Source organism: Diadema antillarum, unplaced genomic scaffold, assembly GCF_040938485.1.
Source record: "Diadema antillarum isolate AM-2024a unplaced genomic scaffold, OU_Dant_1.0 seq00001836_RagTag, whole genome shotgun sequence".
NCBI classification, from domain to species: domain Eukaryota; kingdom Metazoa; phylum Echinodermata; class Echinoidea; order Diadematoida; family Diadematidae; genus Diadema; species Diadema antillarum.
This window is the reverse complement of record NW_027272509.1, coordinates 240001-263568: the sequence shown is the minus strand read 5'-3', so window position 1 is coordinate 263568 and position 23568 is coordinate 240001. Positions and strand designations below refer to the sequence as shown.

General features: G+C 38.5%; 1 protein-coding gene across 1 annotated transcript in view; it reads right to left on the bottom strand.

Annotated features, from left to right (window-relative positions):
* Positions 1–4000: 4000 nt before the first annotated feature.
* LOC139712657 (ATP-dependent translocase ABCB1-like) overlaps positions 4001–23568 on the bottom strand; it is a 31806-nt gene continuing 12238 nt past the window's right edge. Inside the window, exons 10-25 of the mRNA XM_071624465.1 lie at positions 22432–22668; positions 21184–21387; positions 19978–20148; positions 18928–19105; positions 17880–18022; positions 15647–15820; positions 14913–15092; positions 14522–14605; positions 13644–13847; positions 12625–12725; positions 10660–10800; positions 9337–9493; positions 8433–8630; positions 6440–6643; positions 5604–5750; positions 4001–4198 (exon numbers count right to left, since the gene is read on the bottom strand). Of these exons, the coding sequence (XP_071480566.1) occupies positions 4001–4198; positions 5604–5750; positions 6440–6643; positions 8433–8630; positions 9337–9493; positions 10660–10800; positions 12625–12725; positions 13644–13847; positions 14522–14605; positions 14913–15092; positions 15647–15820; positions 17880–18022; positions 18928–19105; positions 19978–20148; positions 21184–21387; positions 22432–22668 (2721 nt within the window). The remainder of the gene's footprint in view (positions 4199–5603; positions 5751–6439; positions 6644–8432; positions 8631–9336; positions 9494–10659; positions 10801–12624; positions 12726–13643; positions 13848–14521; positions 14606–14912; positions 15093–15646; positions 15821–17879; positions 18023–18927; positions 19106–19977; positions 20149–21183; positions 21388–22431; positions 22669–23568) is intronic.

Genomic DNA, 23568 nt, shown 5'->3' with positions numbered 1-23568 from the left:
TAAGAATAAGCGATTGGACTGCTCAGTAATGGAAACGACGTAGAACACACCATACACAGACACAGACACAATGAAGGATTTAAGCTAAATGCATGATCAAACCTGTCTATACATGTTGTTTTATTGTTATTTTTATTTCATTCCCCGTATGTCACTATGGACTAAACAACATTGTCGTCGAATTGGTATAAAAATTATGTCTTTCAATTTATATGGAAGCGTAATCGTGTAATTCGAAAAATTCCAGACAGGCAGCATTATCTGATAAATTTGTTGGGTGCAACATTTTGCTCCACTTTTTTTCCAGGAAGGAAACAAAATATGTTGCAGTCACTGTCTTTGCTAAAATTCGTTGTGTAGTAAAATTCTGCACAATGATAGAAATCAGTTTCTTATTGACTGTACATGTATGCACTCCCAGTTACCATAGGTCCTGTTGTTTTCTATATAGGCCCTATTTCTTCATTAGGTTATAATGAAGAATTTGTTCTTTGGTAATAAAAAAAGCTGTGGAATCGTTTCTAGTGGTGTGTGTTTATAGAGTATTAGATCATCAGAATGTCTATTTGCTGATTCTTAAGTCCATGAAACTCCAAAAAAAAGTATTCGAAACAATCAGAAATCTGTAATGATATACAAATAATAAATGTTTATGAGTGCCATGAAGAGAATATTTCAGGAGTTGAAAGATGAAATGATCCATTCAACGAGGCACAGCCGGGTTGAATGAACATAAATTATGTCAACTTTCACTAGAAGAAAAATCAGAATATTCTATCCATTGCAAGAATATTTAAAAAAATATATTATTTGTTTGATATAACACCTACAAAAGATCCTTGTCATTTGATGTTTCATGAATTTAGAAGAAAAAAAAGAATGTGCGGGATCTGAGATCGAGAGAGTGCTCACAGGATAGTATACTGTACACACTGCAAACGCAAGCGTGTTGTAGTGTGCCGGGCTCTCGGCGTGCGTGCAATGGAGCAAATCGTATATGCACGGTATTAAGAGCCACAATTGCACGAATGATGACGTAATTGTTAAATGGGACGAATGATCAATAAAACCAATCAATTAACTGACAGGGATTTATCTAGGTTTTATACAAATAATGAATGCTTATGAGTGCAATTTCATGAGGTGAAAGATGAAACGATCCATTCAACGAGGCGCAGCCGAGTTGAATGAATCAATACTTTAAATGTGCAACAAATGTATTATTCTTTAACCCCCACCCCCCCCCCCTCAAAAAAAAAGAATGATAATAATTTTCGCCCTTTTTCAGTACACGATCAATGGAAAATTGTGAGGTGACATCATAACTCACTAATTTACATAGTCATATCAACTGTAAAAGGACTGTTGTGCAAAATAAAAATAAAAGTGAACGATTGAAATTCCCTCCCTTATCCTTACTCCAACTTGGATCAAATTTTCACTGCTGCGTTTGTCATATTTTACCTCTTTTTGAAACTAACTTTAAACTGGTTTGGAATTTCGTGTCAAAGACACATGCACATTCATTGCACAAACATGCTATCATCAGATTTACATCAACGGGCCAGCGTTTAGCATTATCAAACAAGACTTCACATAAACATGGTGACAGTTGTAATCATAAGAAATTCTTTTTATTTCTATTCGCTTTAAACTTATCAAACAAGCTTGATATTCAAAAAAAAATCATCAAAAATACATATTCATCGTATTTTGTTGTCCTTGTAAAACTAGAGATCAAAGACAATTATTGTCAAAAATTAGATTATATACATGTACTTCCATCACCAAATGGTACGTAATCACTATTACAGATGGACAGATGAATAAATGATATATATATATATATATACATATATATATATATATATATATATTTATTTAGATAGATAGATATTATTACATGATATACTGCAGCTAAAAGAAAATCTGACTAACAAAAGCAAAGAATTCACTACTTCATTCAAGCACTGGCCTGGATTCAACTGTTAAACGTAGGGCCTGTTTCCATTTTGTTTAGATATTCATATTCATGATACTCATGGATATCTATCTATGTATACCTATCACTGTTCTTCTTGACACTCACTCGCAATGTAACACAGCACACCTGACTTGCTTCAACGACAGAACGTACGCTCTGTTTTGGAAAACTTGTGGGTCGAAAATCCAGTTCAGACTGTAAGGCTACTGAGCATGCGTACACAAGCATTCATGTTCGAGCGATTGTCTTCACTCCTATTTTCCCTTCGTTCAAATTCGCTGTTAACCCGTCGAGGACTAGTTGGGTTGGCTTTGTCACATGTTTCCCATAGGCACCTTTGGTACCTGTCCGAGACTTCTAGCGAGTAGTCTTCAAGGGGTTAATAACTTTTAATTTTGTGCAAACTTTGTTTATTCGACATCACAATTATTAGAAACAGATTCAATCTTTCTTGCGGTACAAAATTGTCTCCATTCAATTTCGCACCAGTCGAGTTTAGGGCAATGACGCGTCAAAATAACAAATTAAGTAGTTTAATAGTAATGCACAAGAACACAACTTCGTATTTCCAGCAAATAAATTTCATGCAACATTGCCTTAGAGACAGACATCTTTCTTTTTAAGACCCCGATTTCGTTTCTGTTCTCAATCTGCTGTTTTTAAGAGGGACATTTTCAGTGATCAGTCATTTTCATATTCAAATAGTAATTACCTATACATTCACATCAATTGCAACAATCTCATGCTGGCTGATCAGATAATCATTACGTCATTATTGTAAAGTTACAAGTGTCAGTAATGAATGATTCATATTGTTATGTATGATTCACATTTGTCTACTTTGTATCCAAAGGGTGGAGAATGCACAGAAATGTTTACATCTTGTTTTATATCTTTCTTTTATTTTCATTTCCATCAAGAGCCTATTCATTAGTCAATTACTTGGCGTGCTAGGCTTTGCGGCGGGTATGTCTGGGAGTGGTTGAACCACTGACCGCAGCTTGCTGATGAAACTGCAGAATTTGGTACAATGTATATCTAAATATTATACACATTTTCCTCTTAACCATTTTGTATGTTTGGACGCACGCGAACGGGGAAGCCAGGGTAAATTTGAATGACATTTTGTACGCATTTCTTTTTAATTGAACCCCCTAATTACTAGTAGTTTTGATTGACCACTTGAAAAAATCGAGAAATTGCACTTTCATGTCTTCAAATTGATAGCCTTTTTAGCCCTCTATCGTTTTAATTTGACTGTCATTTGATAATCGAGTTCGGTCCAAATTGCTTGGAGTTGAGTTATTTGGCTTAAGTACTCATATGTACGAATTTGCCTGATAAAATATGTACTTGCTTAAGTGAAATATCTCAGTATCCTGGACTCGTTTGCAGTAATCTCTACGCTTACAAATTGCACATCTGCTCTGATATAATTTTTGAATAATACATCATTTCATAATGTGGCTACTTGATTTCTTACGATTAAATCATTTGTTGCTTTAATTTGATAGCAACCTAAGATGTCGGCAAATGTGCGAGATAATTTATTGATTTCTCTCTTCAATTCAGTCCAATTCAATTCTATACTTTTTCCATTTAATTCAGTTTAATTCAATTCTATCCTATTCTATTCCATTCAATATAATATTTCAATTACACCAGTATTTTATTCCTATCATTTGAATTCAATTACACTCTATTTCCGTCCCTTCTGATGTTCGAAACTTGGTTGTAATCACTGCTGCTTTAGGACACGCTTTGCGCATATCCCATGCACAAAATCTAGACAATGTTAAATGAATTTTGCAACACAAGGTGCACTCCTTATGTAGATTGCATATATTGGACTATTAATGGTGTCATCCGAGTCCCATTTCATTTTCAACTGTTGCAATATTAGATTTGGGCTCTAGTTTGGTGGCACGCGCCACCATAACCGACATTCTATATGCACGTAAACCTAGCCTAATGGGTTCATAAAATATCTGTGTTCATAGCTGCTGAAGTATGACGTCACTCAGTCAGCAGCCCTCCGGTCAGAGTGAAGTAGTGACCTTTGGCCTGTAGCAGTTCCTCGTGACTTCCACTCTCCACGACAACGCCGTCCCTGATGACGGCAATGACGTCTGCGTTCTTGACGGTGGAGAGGCGGTGGGCGATGACGATGGAGGTTCGATCTTTCATGGCGTTGTCGAGAGCTTCTTGGACGATCTGGGCGACGACAGAAGGATAAGAGGAATTCAATTTCGTAACATAAATGCACACTCCTTATTGGAAGTTATGATTGTGACTTCCCGCCCCTTTGCATTGCCACTAAGCGTGGACGTGCAGTATTGTGCTGTATGTCTTCAAATTTATTTCTTAATTCTCGTAGTTTGGTTCAATGTACAACTGTACGAGAATTCAGTTCGTATATGTCCAAATATTGGTTTCAACATCGCTTTGTACAATTAGAACGAAATCAATGGTAAGACTTTTTTTTTTCTTTTTCTTTTTTTTTTTTGGGGGGGGGGACCTATGTGCTAATATCATATAGGTACTCAGACGGGGCTTTTACAGTGGGAAAATATAGGGTGAGCTATCAAACATACCAGACGAAGGGAAATACTCGCTGGGAAGTGCACCAACACAAAAGAACCTTTACAACGAGACAACAATGTCTCGGGGCGTGTTGTCTTTTATGCTAACAATGATAATACTAGTACAGACCTGTGTGTCTGAACACCTGAACAATATCACACGTATTGAAAAGGTCCGCCTCTGCGGTATGTGAACTCTCGTCTCGCTCGGATTTCTATTTAGATTGTTGCTGAAGCTCATATTAAAGTGTCCCCGAGAAGACAAGCAGGCGAGAGCTCGGAACTCGTGTTCCATGCCTTTTTGAACCCGATAACTTCAAAAAAGCGAGAAATGATGATGATGTTGATGCATGATGATGATGATAATAATAATAATGATAATAATGATAATAATAATAATAATAATAATAATACTGATAATAATGATAATAATAATAATGATAATAACAATACGCATTGAATATAACAAAACATTATACGATCTCATTAAGGACACAATGAATTGAAAAACTGCTCTACGCGCTTTACATACAGTTCTAAGATATATAGTTACACTACGATGAGAATAAGTATGTCATTAAGATTCTCTTAAAAGTTTATGTTGATATAAATATTCGTGAATATGCTGGCAAACCATTCAACAGTTTAGGACCACAAAAATCAAAGCTAGTCTCTGCTCTTTTTGAAGCAACTCTTGGATTATTTAAAGTCGAAGTGTCTTCACTAGAGCGCAGTCTGTAACGTGGCATGTATTGCATTGCATGTTAGGACCGTAAAATAATATTCAGGTGTTAATTTATGTATACACCTGTAGACAGTCATTGCGTCCATGTATTAAGTTTTCTTTCTCTCTCTCTCTCTCTCTCAACAGGCAATATGTGCAGTTGATTCAACAAAAGAGTCAGTCTGTCATGCTTCTGTACTTTGAATATAATCCTGGCAGCGCGATTTTGAACCAACTGCAAACTCCGAACATCAGAAATTTTTTCATCTTATTGGCGTCGCTGATAAGCTTCCGTAAATTGCACAACTTATACCTTTTCGCTCTCCGTGTCGAGAGCCGACGTGGCCTCGTCTAGGAGGAGGATGCGGGGGTTCCTGGCCAGAGCTCTGGCGATGGCCACTCGCTGCTTCTGACCCCCGGACAGCTGGGTTCCTTTCTCACCCACCAGAGTGTCGTATCCCTGCGAAGATCATTATTTTATGGAATGGAATGGAACGATCCATGTTTGCATAATGAAGTCTGATAATAGCATGGCATGTGCTGTGGTTATCACACACACACAGAAACAAAGGTGTTTCATTGTCTTTCTCAAGTTGGCACATTCTTGCAATTTGATTTCCTGGTTATGGGTAAGTAATAAGAATACGACCATTCCAAATTAATCTTTCCCAAATGTAAGGCATGCAGTACGACTCAGAGGTGGCAATCTACTCGAGACAGGATGGTGATTTCCGCAGTGAAAACCCTCAATGCTTTGATGTTGTTTTTTTTTAGGATTAGCTTGATTTTCAGTGGTTTATTTCTTGCACCTGAGAGTTCAAGATCGACGTAGTAAGCACCGATCATTCAGCGTTTTAGTAGATATACCAATGGTTTTGTCTTGCTTTTTGTTTTCTTTATCACGGCCAACACAAAATACTTAAGAATCAGTGATGACATCAAAGTAGGATAAATTGTAGATCAGTTGATAAAATGACTTGATCTGATTTCTTGTGTCTAAATCAAACGTTTATAGGATACACGAAGGCTTTATCTTCTTGGTAAACTCAACAGAATCTCTCCACAAGTTTTATCGCAAATCTGGAAAAGCCCGCCTCTCATGATTTGAAGTGGCGGTTAGTTGATTGATGACGTCATTCATTCTCTTACCGTGGGAAGGGATGAGATGAAGTCGTGGATGTTGGCCATCTTGGCCACTCGCTCGACGCTTGTCATGTCCATCTCTTCCTCCACGCCGTACTGGATGTTCTCCTTGATGGAGCTAGCGAAGAGGACTGGTTCCTGGCTCACGATGGCCATGTTGGCTCGTAGCCACTGGATATTGATGTCTTTCACCGAGACTCCGTCCAAAAGCTGTGATAGCCAAACAGGGAGTCATGATTTACAGCTTTGACTCTAAATGCCTATATCATATTCAGCAAAAGAAATGACACACTTTATACCGCTGTCTCCTAAGTAGATATTACTGCATCTTCAGGTTGATTTTCGTAGAGAATTTCAATAACATAAAGAAAGAAATAGAATAGAACAACAATAAAATAGAATGAAAATATGAGGATACAGTGACTCAAAGAGAGCGGTTCCAGTTTCATAAGATTAACACATGGCATCAGAGATTTCAAAAATTGTATGTGTGTATAAGTTGTCAGGAACACTCAATATCATATCATTAATAGAAGAGGCGACAATGTCATTTTTCCGTGAACACAAGACTTTTATTGAGGTGCTATAAAGCTTTACTAATACCCATTGATTTTCTTCTTGTGTCAGGTGGGGGAGGAGGGGAATACCTCACTTTGAATAGAATGAAATCCTCTAACAACATTAACATTAACAACATTTTTCTTGAAAATGGATTGCAGCTCATAAATTATTGACCCAAAACTTTATTCATGTAATACCTACTAACCAATCATCGATAGTTGTTACAAATTATTACAAGAGGGAGTTGCTTGATAATGATCTAGCTATTTCAACTGATTTGCCTATACGGTTTTAAGAATGATATCGCCTTTGTTGTACAAAAGCAGAATGTGATATTTCCAATACAATTACTTGCTTATTTCTTATGATCTAGATTTTTTGAAACTTCAGCCTACCTATTCGTCATATTATACGATATAGTTTAGGCTTTATTAATCCTGAAATGGTAGCCTTTATTATGTGACCAAGATGATATCAAAGACACATTGGTACATGAACATGGATGATAGAACAATTGCTGAATATTCCTCTTGGATTCCGCGGTTATGTGATTTATCTTTGTCATTTCTTTTCTTTTCATTCCATTTGTTAGTCTTTCAAATCATCATTTCGTACAAGCTATTGCCTTTGAGAAATGGCCAAGGCATTGTCGAAATTAGGGGTTTTCCCGATTTTAAAAGCGTATTTGAACATTGTGTATTTTAGTCACTCTATTCATCATATTCGAAGAAACACCGGAATGAAGAACGGCCAAATTTCTATCAACTTTGTTTTCCTTCTTCGGATACAATGACGTGGCTAGACATTTTTTTTAATAATTATCATTACTATAGGAGACATGCTCATTGAAATAAAGGAACTGCACACTTATTATTCACTTTGCTTAAACAGGCATGCAATAGAGAGGTTTAGATTTGTGACGCTACTCGGTGTGACGCGCCTCTTCTCGGATTGGACAATGGGAAAGGTGTGTCCCGCGCATGTGCACCGAGAACGACATTTTCTCTTCTTTTTTTTTTTTTTTTTGGGGGGGGGGGAGGTGGTCTGATAACCGCTTCGTAGGATTGTCGTCGCAGATCTAAGGATCGCTATTACCAGAGGAGACGGTCATATGAAAAAACCATAAATATGAAGTCGTTGGGGCTCAGTGGTAAAGACTATGGACACTCAATCGTGAGATCGCTAGCTCGAGTCCTTTGGCAGCTGCAGTGGTTGTGACCCTTAGCAAGGCCATTTATCCTCATTGCCTAGGTGAAGAGTAAAACCGTTGGTCACGTGGTATAGCCTGCTCGTAAGCATTTAAAATGCTTCATCAACAGCCATGTAAAGCCAGTCAAAACCAAAAACTCAAAACGCAAAAGCATAGCAAACATCACACAAGCTGCAACAATGTTAATATACGGGCACTCTCCTTTAAGCAAGATCAATAGCATCTTACCACTGATCCGTCCTCTGGATCGTACATTCTTTCAAGGAGGGAGACCAGCGTACTCTTGCCACACCCACTTTCGCCCACCAGGGCCACTGTCTGTCCGGGCTTGACGGTCAAGGAGAGCCCCTTGAGCACGGTTATGTCCGGTCGGGTCGGGTAGGCAAACTTGATGTTTTTGTATTCGATTTCACCGGACACTTTTTCCTGGAGAGGAGGAAGAGTACAAGATATGAACTGATGATTATGGTGACGATGATGATGATGATGATGATAATGATGATGATGATGTAAAATGATGATGTTGGTGATGGTGATGATGGTAATGGCTATGGTGACATGGTGATGGTGGGATGATGGTGATGAAAATAATGATGATTATGGTGATGATGATGATGATGATGGTGATGGGAATGATGATGGATATATTATGGTGACAATGATGATGATGATGATGATAATGGTGAGGATCGTGATACAAATGGCGATGGTGATGACTGTGAAGGTGATATTGATGATGGTGATGATGCACGCGTATGAGATGGTTAAGATCATGAAGATAATGTTGATGATGGCGATGGTAATGATCATAATTATGGTGACTGGTGATGATATGATTGCGCCATGATTATGATGGTGATGGTGGTGATGATATAACTCTTGATTATATGAAAACTACAAAAGCAACGATATCAAAACAATAGAATAGATTATGAATCTACAGGAGAGAATGGATATCCGTATATCATTATCTCTTCTCGGGCAGCATTGAAAACAAGACAAAATTTCCCTTAAACATATTCAAGGACACCCATACAAAGATCGAACTTGTTAAACCCAAATCTTGTGATAAGGTCGATGTCAATTATGGTACAAACAGTGGAAGTGAAGGAGGAGTCCGAGAATGACTTACTGGTGTTGTACCCGCTTTGGAATAGTTGTCGATTCGAGGTTCGGTGGAAAACAGGTGGAAGAGGAGGTTGGCGGAGTGAGCAGCCTTGGCGTAGTCGGGTAGGAAGGCCATGGCCTGGCCGACCGATATACCAGCAAAAGCTACCCCGAAGAAAACTCTGTTCCAAGTTTTACGAAATAAAAGGAGTGCGAAGGTGAGAGAGGTGATGTCTTCAATGACAAGGTTCTATAGGATATCTTCTTTCCCCCCCCCCCTCCCTTCCTCCTCTTTTTTCTCATCCTTTTCCTCCTTCTCCTCCTCTTCTCCTTCATCATCATCTTCTTCTTCGTCTCCTTCTTCTTCGTTTTCTTCTTCTCTCTTTTTTTTCTACGGTATCTCTTTTTCCTTGGGGTTGAGTCATTTTGTTAACATCGACATGAAATTATCAATTGGAGCCTCGCATTTTGTTTGTGGGTTACTGTTGTGAGATTTCATATAGTTGCAAGATTTCGCTCTGAGGCCTGGGAAAAACAGAAGAGTGTTGTTTAATTCATACGAGCATAAGAGGAAGCTCTACGGATAGGTCTATATATATTCGATAGTTTTGATACATTATTACGTATTTTGTAGTGTCTCCCATTTGATACGTTGTATAACGCCATCACCAACTTACTTGTTACGCCTAATACAAAATCGTTCTCAATTTTGTCTACTTTAAATGTGGTTTCCTGTAGTTTCTTCTTTATATAGCAGACCTGTAGATTGTGGCTGATAATCGAAATAGAAGGTGTTGATACCACAAACAAGAAAAGAGAGGTCGATATGGTAGAGAAAATGCATCAAAGCCGTCAACTAGCGACAGGTAATAAACTGAAACTAACCACAGAACCCTGAGCGCAATAGAACGAACTAATTACTTGGAACTTCTTGAACGACTTTATCAAGAATCATCAGACAACACCAGCCTGGCATATCATACTGAATACAACACAATTGCGGTCAAATAGACTTCAGCTTGCGGTTTGTGGAAATGGATGGTTGGGAAAATTCGACATTATATCCTATTTATATCCTGTCGACAAATATAATTGTCTCTTGGATTGGCATTTTGGAATTCGTGGAAGTATCGTGACAAAGAGCGGATTTTATTTCAAGCCTGTGTTCATATGAAGAGAAAAATAGATGCGCGTTTAAAGTGAGGAGGGATGGCTTTATTTATTCGTTTACTTTTTAGAATGCATGTCTGCTTCATTGTTTGGTTTTCTATTATTCTTATCACATCCGGTACACCCCTCCCCATCCCCCCCCCCCCAAAAAAAAAGTACGGGGTGTTCAAAAGCTTACTTGAATACGTCATCGACATTCATATCTCCGATGGAGACAAGGTAGCCACCTAGCCGGAACGAGGCGGCATAGACGAAGAAGACCATGGCCTGGGAAATGGCGTAGGCGAAGCCGTTCACTTGGCTGTTGATTTTTCCTTGCCTGCAAGAGCAATCATGCAAGGAAACAGCACTTCAGTCAGGTACAAGTCATGGTTATATCCATCAACCTACAATTACAAACAAACATGGCGTTTCTGATATTTTCCTCGTATAGTCTCGTCATTTTTGCATGACAATAAAGAGCATAAGTGCGCTCTTGAGGAAGTGTCACCCTTTCAATCAGCAGGGGCATCCAGGGGTACTGTATATCGTTTATCCCAGGATGCTCCCTGCTCCTCGCAAGGCTTGGGGAGCCAAACGTTTGATTCCAAGTAAATACTAAATCAGCCATGCGATTTTTTTTTTTTTTTTTAATGAAGTCTATGAAGTCGAAGAACAATCCCCTTTCCCGGTTCTTCACCTGTAATTGACACAAAGTACTAACAATCATTTGTGTGTGTGTGAGTGTGTGGGTATAAAATACACCAAAGATTCATGTCTTCCATTTTCCATCTCTAGGAAAACCGACTTATTTCCTGAAATTTGCAAAGAAGGGGTTTTCCAGCCAAAATTCTGCGCAGAGGTCCTTCATGCAAGACCATGGTTTTTAATACTCAACGATGCTTACTTGTTTTCAAAATCTACATAGACAAAGAAATGTAAAAAAATGCGTGTCGTGCTGCCTCCAAACAAGTCACCCTCATTTAAAGGGATGGTATAGTATTGATTGAGATGAGGATTGAGCTTCTATTGTTTGTGAAATACCAAGAAACCACCTATGAAAGGGTACAGAGCATACCATTCTAAGATGAATTCCAAGTTTATTTGATGAAAATCGGTTTTGGAATGGCTGGGATGTCCAAAAACAAAGTAAAACAAAGCGATCGTGATAAAAGGTGGGTCCCATCTTTTAATAAGATCACTCTGATTGGGTATCTCAGCCATTTCAGAACCAAATTTCATCCAATAAACGTTAAATTCCTTTTGGAATTACATGCTCTTTCACATTTCATAACAGGTTTCTCATTATCTCACCAAAAAAAAAAAGAAACAAAAAGAAACCTACAAGTTAGGTCTCAACCAAAATTATGATCCCTTTAAAGGGGATGGATAGTAACTGATCAGTGGGAATCAGTGGGAATGCTGGGGGATGATTGTTCCAATCCTTGTGGGATTCATTTAGGAGTACATTTAAGAGTACATACTTGAATATGAGACCATTCTGAAGCAAGTTATTTTCACACAACAGTATATATATAATGTACTCTTAAATGAATCCCACAAGGATTGGAACAATCATTCCCCAGTATTCCCACTTATTCCCACATAAAATTATCAGTCTACTAGACATCCCCTTTAAGACACCTATTTAGCTTTTAACTGGTTAAAGTAAGGCCTTATTTCTCTAATTTGACTGATTTGTTTCAGTTTCTTTGGTGGCATAGAGTGAAGAGGCTCGGGGGTCGCCCGCTTTACTTAAAGTGAAAACATAGAACTCGAAAGGACTCAAAATACCTTTTCCATCATTGGGAATTTGCATGTTCATCAAAAGGGTCTGTCAAGAAACTTACCTTATCTGCCAGAATTATCGATAATCGATAATCGATTATAATACTACGTAGCAATAACATTCTCTTAGACTGTCCTACTTACAGCAAACCTCTTTTATTTTTGCTAATACATTTTATCATTCATATTTTCCATTTTCATCGTTATACCCAAGTGAAATTATATTATGACAGCGTCATTTCAGATTCTTTTGGAACGTTAATTCTATGATAGTGTACATTTTAGAGCAAAGAAAAAGGTAGTTCTGAAGGCATATCTTTTCACCTTAAAGGTGCGAGACCTTAACTATGTTATTATGTCGAGATCCACAATGTACCTGTAAGGGTTTTCCATTTGCTCGGCGTACTTCCTTATCATCGTATCCTCGAGATTCAAGGACGCCACCGTGCGGACATTCTCGATAGATTCGGCGGCGATCTAATCACGAAAAGGATAAAAGATAGTTAAAATGAGATTTATTCAACAAACTTGACTGATATTAATCATCACAAACCCATAACTGTAAAGAAATTTTAAAAAGAATAGACTTTTCAAAACAGTGTGAATCTGTACACTATAAAAATGTTAGAGCGGATTCCGCTTTTTTTTTCTTTTTTTTTTTGGGGGGGGGGGGGGGGGGGGGTCGAGTCTATCTATACATGTAATTCTGCTCAAGAAATTGGCCTTGTTGCTTGAAACTAGTGTTCAAGTTAAAATCAAGGATTATCACTGGGCGTAGATCATTGTCAATGAATATTGCTCTGTACGCGACCACAAACACACAAACACACACAAAGAAACAGGGAGTGAGAGAGGAGAGAGAGTTGCATTTGGAGGAAACTGAGGGTTGATTTTTTTTTCTCAGAATTAAACTTTATCTGAAACTATTACATTTAACAAAAAGGCCCGCTATTAAATCTTAAGCTTCAACGCATCATCAGAGTTTCGAATGAGAGCGTTGAAGTAGTCTACACCACACACTTCAGTGGGCGCATTTTATTGTGCAAAAGTCAACCTTGAAATTGGTACGTCTCACTCAGAAAAATGCCCACAGCTGTAGACCTCAACCACTGATCTCAATACTAAATATCTGGATGTCTCATTGCCCCATTCTCGCTGTACAAACAACATTGAAGCCGAGAAGTTTGTATATGTTACAAGACACGTGCTTATAATGCGAACATGCCCGTATTTTTCCAGCAGAATTGTTACCAAAGAAAACGAGATGTCCCGTAATGATGGTGAAGTAGCGTCTTCAGAGTGATTGGTGTGCATGGCAAGATGGCTGCGTGGTGGCCTCAAAGCGATTGTCCAATGAGATATCCAGATATTTCCTATAGAGATCAGTAACCTCACCTTTCCCGCTTCCTCGATGAGGGCGGCATCCTTTTCGTGACTCCCTTGCAGGATCTTCATCTCCAGCCCGGCGGAGAGGGCGAGAATCGGGAGGCTGGCGAAGATGAGGAGAGCGAGCTTCCAGCCGTAGATGAAGCCGATGCAGATGGCGGCGATCATAGTCACGACTGACTGCACCACGATGCTCAGCCGCTGGCCGGTTGCCTAGGCAACACATCAATCGATAATCAAATGAACAAGCAAATGGATAGATTGACAACATGTGAACTATGATGACGGGAGTCAAGCCGACATCTATTAAGGTACATTCCCTCCACATAATCTCTGTATACAGATATAGATAGATAGACAGATAGATAGATAGATAGATATACTATTATAGATAGATAGATAGATAGATAGATAGATAGATAGATAGATAGATAGATAGATAGATAGATAGATAGATAGATAGATAGATATAGATAGACCTATATAGATGGGCCTAGATAGCCTGACAGTAAGACAGATAAGAATATAAATAGATAAATAAATAAATAAATAGACACTTAGATAGATAGATAGATAGATAGATAGATAGATAGATAGACAGACATAGAGATGACCATATGTTTGTATATAGTTTTTTGAATGATTATGAAGAGACTAAGGTAAATCAAACTACGTGAGAAATAAACAAAAGATAATGTACAACCACATACAAACGTTTCATCCTAACATAATATCATTAAGAATGAAATTATTACTTTATGCTTTTATATATTGTATATTTCATTGACTTTTTCACCTTGTTAAGGAGAATAAATAACACGAAATGACCTTTGCCACACTACATGAAACAAAACGGGAATCGATGAATGCAACCACATTTCGCTTACCCCTTTGACTTGCGACGAATCCGTGGAGAGTCTGGTGGCCAACGCCCCAGTACCGTGTTTGGGGTCATCGAAATAAGCTGCGTCCTATGAGGGGGTGGGAGAGAGCGAGAGAGAGACACGCCAAGGTCGTTACTTAAACGTTTGTATACAAGATTATACCAAGCCCAATTTGCAATAACAAATAGAAAAGAAATTAATGATATATAAATGAAAATAAGAGAAAACAAAAAACGTAAAGCAAAAAGCTAAAACGTTACGCGAATGGAGGATTGATAGATTTTTTTTATTATTTGGTCTAGATCGTTGAACAAAGTAATAAGAAAATGATTAGGATTATTTCATCATGAAATTTGGAGGCTTCTTGTCAAAACGGAGCAAAATGAAAACAAACCTGGCGTAGCATGGACCAAAATGCTTTCTGACGGAGCCGCATGGTTAGCTGCTCTCCCGAGAGGGCAAAACAAATTCCGGTCATCGAATTGCAGAAGAGGTATCCGGCCCCAAGTGCGAGGAACATCAGCGACCAGAAGACGGCTTCTTCCCGCATCTGCTGCGGTGGGTAAGTGAAGATCTGCCCGGGCAAGACCGAATCAAAATAGCTATAGTGTGACCGACTGCAATAATGATACTCTTTAGGTTGTATAATTATTTTATCTTGTGCTTTCAGCCATTCAGTAAAAGTTCCGGGTCTAATGTATGTCACACGTACGTGGCCATAAAATGCTTGCACCATGTAACATACTCGTACACATTGTGTAGTCTTAGCCACGATAAGTATCACATGGCAAGAATGATGTATGAATGATATGATAACACAATGGACACTATCGAAACCGTTTAGTACGATTCCTCTTGTAAAATTCATTCAGAATTAGATATTATTCTTTTTATCATTAGGTTTGTAATGTTTTAAAACATAAAACAAGAAATATCAAAAGCCACAACAAAGAGTAATTTCCGTTCAATGACTCATACATTCATTTTCTTGTTGTTTTTCTTAAAATGTCTTGTTCTCATACAAGTAGTGAAACATGATAGTAATAAAACAACCGTGGTTAAAAAACAAAGCACGAAACCAGGGAAAAGTGTTGTTTGTTGACTTGATGATTACTCAAATTGACTCACCAGGAGGATTTCGCCGAAGAGAATGGCGAAGGCAGGTAGTGCCACTCCAAGAAGTCCGTCAAAAATGCAGCCAATGACGATTAGATGTGTTTCCGGTTTGTTCAGGCGGAGAATCTCCCCATATCCAACTTTACGAACATTTTCCTCCTCCTCTTCTCCATCCTCCTTCCCTTTCTGTAACAAAAAAAAAAGCAGCAGCATGTTATCTTTTTAGATTTGGACAAAAAAAACAAGTAGTCTAGTCCAGAATACTGGCCCAAAATCAAATAGAAGTCACACAGGAGATTTGTCAATTAGAGGGAGAAATAATAATGTAAAAGTTTGATTTCTGTAATCAAGTTATTAATCATGTTATGAGAAATATGGAAATAGATTTTAAAAATTGAAATTGAATTAGTCATGAAGACAGCAGATACGAAGATTCTGAAATTCTGCAACAAAACCAGTTACGTGAAATTTGGTCTTAAACTTTTGATCTCGATACACGATATTTACCTCCGGAATTTTCAGCTGTTGACGCTTACAGCCTTCAGCGGAATGACCCGTCTTTGCCTTGATCACGTGACGGCCAATAAGTGGCTCATAGATTTTCGGAAGTTTGTACAGCCCCCCCCCCCCCCCTCCCCCGTCTCTGTTCGTATCGTGTAATGAGATCGAAAGTTTAACACTTATTTCCATTGAATTTCCGATACAGATAAGCTTCTATTAAAAAATATATATATATATACAAATTATCATCAAAAACATCAAAGGGATCATGTGAAAACAATGTTTAACATTACCATGTTTGCCGTACAAAATACCAAGACTAAAAAAAAAAAAAATATGTATGTCGAATAGTGAGCACTATACTTGGTTGTCTTTTAAATCAGGTTCCACAAAACACATTCTTGCTGTAAGTTGTCTCCTCTTTCTTCTTGATCATAAAAAATGATCAAGAAGAAAGAGGAGACAACCTACAGCAAGAATGTGTTTTATGGAACCTGATTTAAAAGACAACCACATTAATTTTATGTCTAATATTTTGTTAATTTTCTTTCACATGAATCGATTTACTTACTGCGAGTTTTTCGTGTAACACGAGTACGGGATAAATATCAACGCGCAAAATCCAGCTATACAGGCATTAGATAATATTGCCATGTCGGGTAAGAGTATGGCAGTGTTTCTTGTTTAAAGTAGCATTTCCCTGTCTCCGACAGGCTATCCATTGAAAATTACAGTCTTTGTTGCACTGGTTTGCATTTTTTTCAACTGCAAAATAATGCATTGTGCCTCGGATAAAGAGAAAGAAAAATCAGAATGACGGAATCATCTAGGTCAAGCTGGCTATTTAAGCTATCAATAATAACAGTCAAGTATAACTAAAGGGATGGTAAAATATTGTTTGGGGCGAGGATTCAACTTTTCACTTTTTGTGAGATACCAAGAAACCACTGTATAAAATGTTAAAAAAGCATACATTGTAAGAGGAATTCAAAGTTTATTGAGAGAAAATAGATTTGGAAATGGCTGATATCTTAAGACAAAGTAAAAAAAGCGATCCTTATAACAGGTGGGTCCCACCTTTTAACTAGGATCGCTTTGCTTTGGATATCTCACCCATTTCAAAGCCAATTTTCATCAAATAAACCTTAAAGATAAAGTTTTGTACCTCAAAAGTTTCCCTGAGTTTCCTTGTCTTAGTTTGTGTTTCAGGTTAAAGTACCTTTCATATAACTAACACTGTGAGACTTACTCGCCCCAAAGTGCTCTCATGTCTTAGCAATCATGCAATAATGGTTTCGTAACAGAGTAGAGCGGGCTCTGAAATATTCTAACGAGCTGTTAGTTTGACTCGACGCGGTACCGCGACAATCAATATACACGTATTGTACGAAACCATTATTGCATGATTACTAAGACATGAGTGCACTTTGGGGCGAGTAAGTCTCACAGTGTTAGTTATATGAAAGGTACTTTAACCTGAAACACAAACTAGGACAAGGAAACTCAGGGAAACTTTTGAGGTACCAAAACTTTATATCATCTGTAAGTTCCTCTAAGAATTATTATTGTGAAATGTGAGAGAACATAGTATTATCATTATGTTCCCTCACATTTCATAAGAGGTTTCACATTATCTCAAAAAAAAAAATTATCACCAACCACAGTTGGAAACCTGAAACCCCATCACAACCGAAACTGTACTAATCCTTTGAATACATTGGTCAGATAAGGAATTCCGGCTCACATCTTTACGAGCTCCTTTGTCGAAGTTACCCGACGACATCTGACGAGACATTTGGCGGGACATTTTGCGAGCAGCTTGACCGGACGGTTGCCGAGAGGGGGCGCTCTCATCCGAAGTTTCCTTGCTCGCTTTGTCTTTCTCTCCTGGAAAAGTACACATCAAGGCAGAATGATGACATCACAGCGTGACCAATGACAGAGACACACATAAAAGCAGCCGCACACGAAAACACACACAAGCACACACACTGCACTCACAATGTTTCACAGACATAGTGTCCTCTGTGTTGTCGCTTTCGTCATGAATATCTTTTTTGATAGTTGGCTTATTTTGAAAAAAATAAAATAAAATAAAGAGAGTATCTACAACCTGGGGTATATGAATATACTTTATGATTTTTTTTTTGCTTTTTTTCTGTGGAGCATGTGGTAATTTTTCGTGCATTATATGCTATGTTTAATTGGGATTTCTGATGCGAATATTATGTACGACGGTTCAATGTGATCTATTTAATTTGAAAATATTATAGGTCATTGCAATGTATTTTAGCCTTCAGGCTACGATTTTGCAATTTTTTACCAAATAAACCATTCTAACAGTAATAATGATGATGATAATAATAATACTAATAATAATAATAGTAATAATGATAAGGATAATACCTCAATTCCACAGAAATTTGTCCCCATCGGTCACCCATCAGAAGCAAATATTGTTTCGTCCGGCCACCCACCGGAGTGTATCGGATCACAGTCCCATGAATTCGCGTTGGTCGACTATCAGGTGATTGTCAGACATGACGCGCGTGACCCTCATCGGACGATCTTGCCTCATCGGATCACCCCGACATGTCTGACACTGACCTGATAGTCGACCAACACAGGTCGGACCAATCGGACTGCAATTCGATACATTTCGGTAGGGACCGGAAGCCATTAACCTAGCTTCTGAAAAACGACCGATGAGAAAATATTTCTGTAGAGTGGGGGTAAATGGTCAATTTTCCTTTTTTGACTTTTTCTTGTTTATGTGTACTTCTTGCACATACCAGTCTGGTCAAGTGCTTGAAGAGTGACAAGCTGCTTGTAGACACCATCTTTACTCATGAGCTCGGCGTGGCTGCCGAACTCGGCGACGACACCCTCGTCGAAGGCGTAGATGACATCGGCGTTCTGGATGGTAGTCAAGCGGTGAGCGATGACGATTGTGGTCCGACCCTCTGATGCCTGAGAAAGAATTGTATTCATATCGCCGTCGTTACCATCATCGCCATCATCAAGAACATCTCGGCAATCATCAGCATCATTGCACACTATCACGATCACGAGGAATTGCGAGGATGTCTCTACCCACAGTTAATTTCTGGCTTAGATGCAAAAATTACGTGTTTAGTGACGACAAGACTACAACATCAATCTAACGAAAATAATAGTGATGATTATTCGAGGAGCAACTCACGAATTACGCGACTGCTGTGTACTATCAGTTTTACATATCTCCTCGATACGGCACCCTTCATGGACTTATAAAAAAAATATAGTGCGTCATGGACTTAGAAAAAGAAAATAGTGTGCCGTGTAAGGGTGCGGTACTTTTCTGATGTCTTTTTCTTGGCCTTCGAAAGGTCAAGAAATATAATATGGGAGCAATGGAAAGAAGCATGAACTAGAACAGGTTGTGTGGATTGCCTGCATTGATTTGCGACTTTCACTGTTTTACGAATATCAAAACTAAAACGTCCACGTAAATTTGCAAAGGAAGCTTCAGCCATACGTGTAAGAGATCATATGACATGATGGCTAACTCATTCATGTAGAATTTTCGCCGCACGATAGTTTTTAGCTTGCTAAATACGTAGAATTTTTCAATGAATGAAAGGCCTGGTGGTGATACTACAAAAATATTTAAAAAAAAAAAAAAAATGTATATATATATATATATATATATATATATATATATATCTGGAAAACCTTTCTTAAATTAAAAAACCTAATGATGAAACAGCAGCAATTTCCGGTATTGTAAGACAGCCGACAACCACGTGTTTCTGGAAGGGGTGAAGGATTGAGATACTCATCAATTTATGACATTGACTCACCTTGTCCAAAGCTTGCTGTACAACTTTCTCGCTCTCCCTGTCCAGAGCTGACGTGGCTTCGTCAAGGAGAAGAATGGACGGGTTTCTCACCAGCGCGCGGGCGATGGCGACTCTCTGTTTCTGTCCCCCGGACAGCTGGGCGCCGCGCTCTCCTACCATGGTGTCATATCCCTGTGTGGATAGGGGGTGGGGAGAGGGAGGGGAGGGAGGGGAGGGGAGGGGAGGGGTGATTATGACCAATGTTCATAGATCAGCCAAACGATGAAGAATGTTTTGCAGTCAATTTTAGACCAAGTAACTTGCGGTTGCTATTACAGTAACTAGGAGAAAACCAATCAGATGTAAGATTTTTGTTGCCACAGTAACTGTAAGTAATGTGCCATATTCATAAAAAAAACCAATAAGAGATTGACCCCTGCACTGCATGCTTGTTGCCTGCTAACAGACCATCCTTATACAGTGACGTACTTCAATGCACTGAGTCACACACCTCTGTGGCAGAACAGTGTGAGTAAAGACAATAGGCCTACGACTCCAAAAGAGAACCTACATAGATAATCAAATTCTTTATTATACCATCTACCCTACAAGGGTACCCAAACAAATTTGCTTTCAGCAAAATTTGACGAGTATTGACGTTCTCCCGACTGTGACACCCATGAATTTCGCAGGATTTTTGTCTTTTACACAGAGCGTAAGTACCATAATCTGCTCATAATCATGCCTGCCTTGGATAAGTCCAAGGATCGTTTGGATCGTTTTGAATGTTTGAACACTCTGATTCATGATTATGATATTGGACTCGATCCTGCGGGTTCATTCGACTACTTTGTTTCTACAATTGCCCAGTTAGTAAGCGCGTAGCTTCTGCCTCTAAGCATATAGCTGGATCTATAGCACGCGGTACTCGTAGGTAGTACCTGATGCTCGTACGTCCCTGCCTCTCCCCCCCCCCCCCCCCCCCCGGCCAGATTTGCCGCACATACATAGTTTTTGCCCGGGCTCTCCTCAGTAAATTAAATTGAGCCATGGCTTGGTCTGGTCATTGGAACCTCGTTTATATCTATACACACAGACGGAGGTGGAGGCATCCGGAATACGAGCATTGGCATTCGGCTTCTGAGTCCTGCAAAGGATAATGACACTTAAAATCTAACTGATTTCCATCCCCACATTGAGATCTGTGATACTCGTTCGTGCTCTCACATTCGGCAACTTGGAGATGAAGTCGTGGGCGTTGGCCATCTTGGTTGCTTGGATGATCTCCTCCTTCGTCACGCCTTCGCGGCCGTAGGCGATGTTCTCCTCGATGCTGCAGTTGAAGAGGATGGGCTCCTGGCTGACCACGCCGATTTTCTCTCGGAGCCATCGGAGGTTCAATTCGGTGATCTCGTGCCCGTCAATCAGAATCTGTTCCAATAAGTTGTGGCAAGATATATATTTTTTTTATCTAGGTTATCCTAAATGCACCTATGTACTATGATATACTATTATAATTCTGATAAAAACATATGACATATATCAAGTGTAATACATAATATGTATTGCAAATGAAATGTCATATTTTGATAGGATTATATGTGCATCATAGATATTTTCAAAACATGAGCAAAAACAATGAATACATTACACAAGACCTGAATATTATTTACAATATGATATCTATCCTTGAATAGTCAGTAAAATATGTCATTTATTGTGGCAGCAATAGATCCATCCACTGTAAGTCAAAAGATATTTTCTTCACAGTTGTCTCAAACAATATTTGCAAATGATTATGAGGTTTATGCAGTGTTATATCACTTTTGTATACATGGTTTTAATCAAAACAAAAACAAATATTATTACTGTATGTTTAAAAAAGGATTGTGATTCAGCAAGTTAGAAGTAAAGCTGCTTATTTTTGTTGGAACTATTTTCATTCTGAAAAAAAAGCCTGATATTGAATGAAATTCAAAAAGAGAATATCATTTGAAAAATATGAAGTGGCTGACAATTTTAACGTGAATGTTTTAAATCATTTCAATGATGTGTAGTGTCTTATGTCGAGTTGGTATCCCTTTTAATTCTCCTGTTCAGAAAACCATTTTACAGAGGGATGAGAGTCGACACCAAGGCCCGTTTTATCAAGATAAAGTTATCATTGATTGTGAACTTAATGATAACTTTGATCAACTAAAAATTGGCTATAACTCTAAATCGACTGTAAGTTTTTGTTTTACGAAGAGACTTTTTCCTTCTTTTTTTTTACGAAGAGACTTGATAGTCGATTATAGTTAAAGGCAATTTGGAAGTTAATCGTTGATTTATGGACTTAACAGTTGATTTGGGAGATAATTAATCATTGATTTTCTGAGCTTAAAGTCAATTTTGTCTTTTGATAAGACTAAGCCCAAGACTGTTTGAAAACTAGATTGATGTAACTCAAAACAGCTTTTGACCGTTTTGCCTCACCTTTCCGTCGGATTTGTCATAGAACCTGAGCAGCAGGTTGATGGTGGTAGACTTGCCACACCCACTGGACCCCACCAGGGCCACCGTCTGTCCCTTCCGGATGCGGAGGTCGACGCCCTTGAGGATCGGGACGTCGGGTCGAGTGGGGTAGGTGAAGCGAACGAATTGGAACTCGATGTTACCCGTCATCTCGTCCGGTATCTTTCCCTCCTTCGATCGGGCGTCGATTTCCGGGGTCTGTAGTTTAACCAAAATACGTTCACAAAGACTGTTTCACAGTATTACAACAATTCCGAACTGCAGAACCGCTGCACTCACTCACTGTCCATTTGACAAAACACTTTGATATTGTTTGACAAAGCAACTCCAACACCAAACGATCGAAAGAAAATAGAATGCTGTTTCACACGCATACGTACAAACAAAGATAAAAAGATGCTATTCAAAAAATGAATAAATTATTGTATTTGAACTTGAACTGAACTCGAACTCTATATCATTGAAAAGCATCAACACAAAATGCTACTGAAATAATCACTTAAACAGTATTATGCAATGTTAATGAATGAGAACAAAAATAGAATTGATGCCCATCGAGTCTTTCATCCATCATGCCTTTCGGCCTTAGAACGGATGTGTGTCAATCCATCGGTATCTACATGAAATATTTGGATACTGTCAAGTGTTAAAGAGATAGAATAGTACTGGGTGAAGTGGGGATTCTACTCTTAACTTTTGGCGAGATACTTAGAAACAACTTTGTTAAATGTTAAAAAGCATTCAAAGAGGAGCTCAATGTCCATTTGATGAAAATTGGTTTTGAAATGGTTAAGATATCAAAAAACTAAGGAAAACAAAGCGATCCTAATTCCAAAAAAAAATGGGTCCCGCATTATAGGATCGCTCTGTTTGGGATATCTCAGCCATTTCAAAACAATCAAATAAACTTTGAATTCCTGTTACAATCATATTATGCTCTTTTACATTTCATAAGAGCTTTCTCATTTTATCTCAAATATCATCATTATAAAACGTTGGAAGCCTGAAATCCCACCTAAACCGAAACTGCACCATCCCTTTAATGACCAATGTGATGTAATCCAACATCAGAGGTATTAAATGACGAAAACGTCGTCC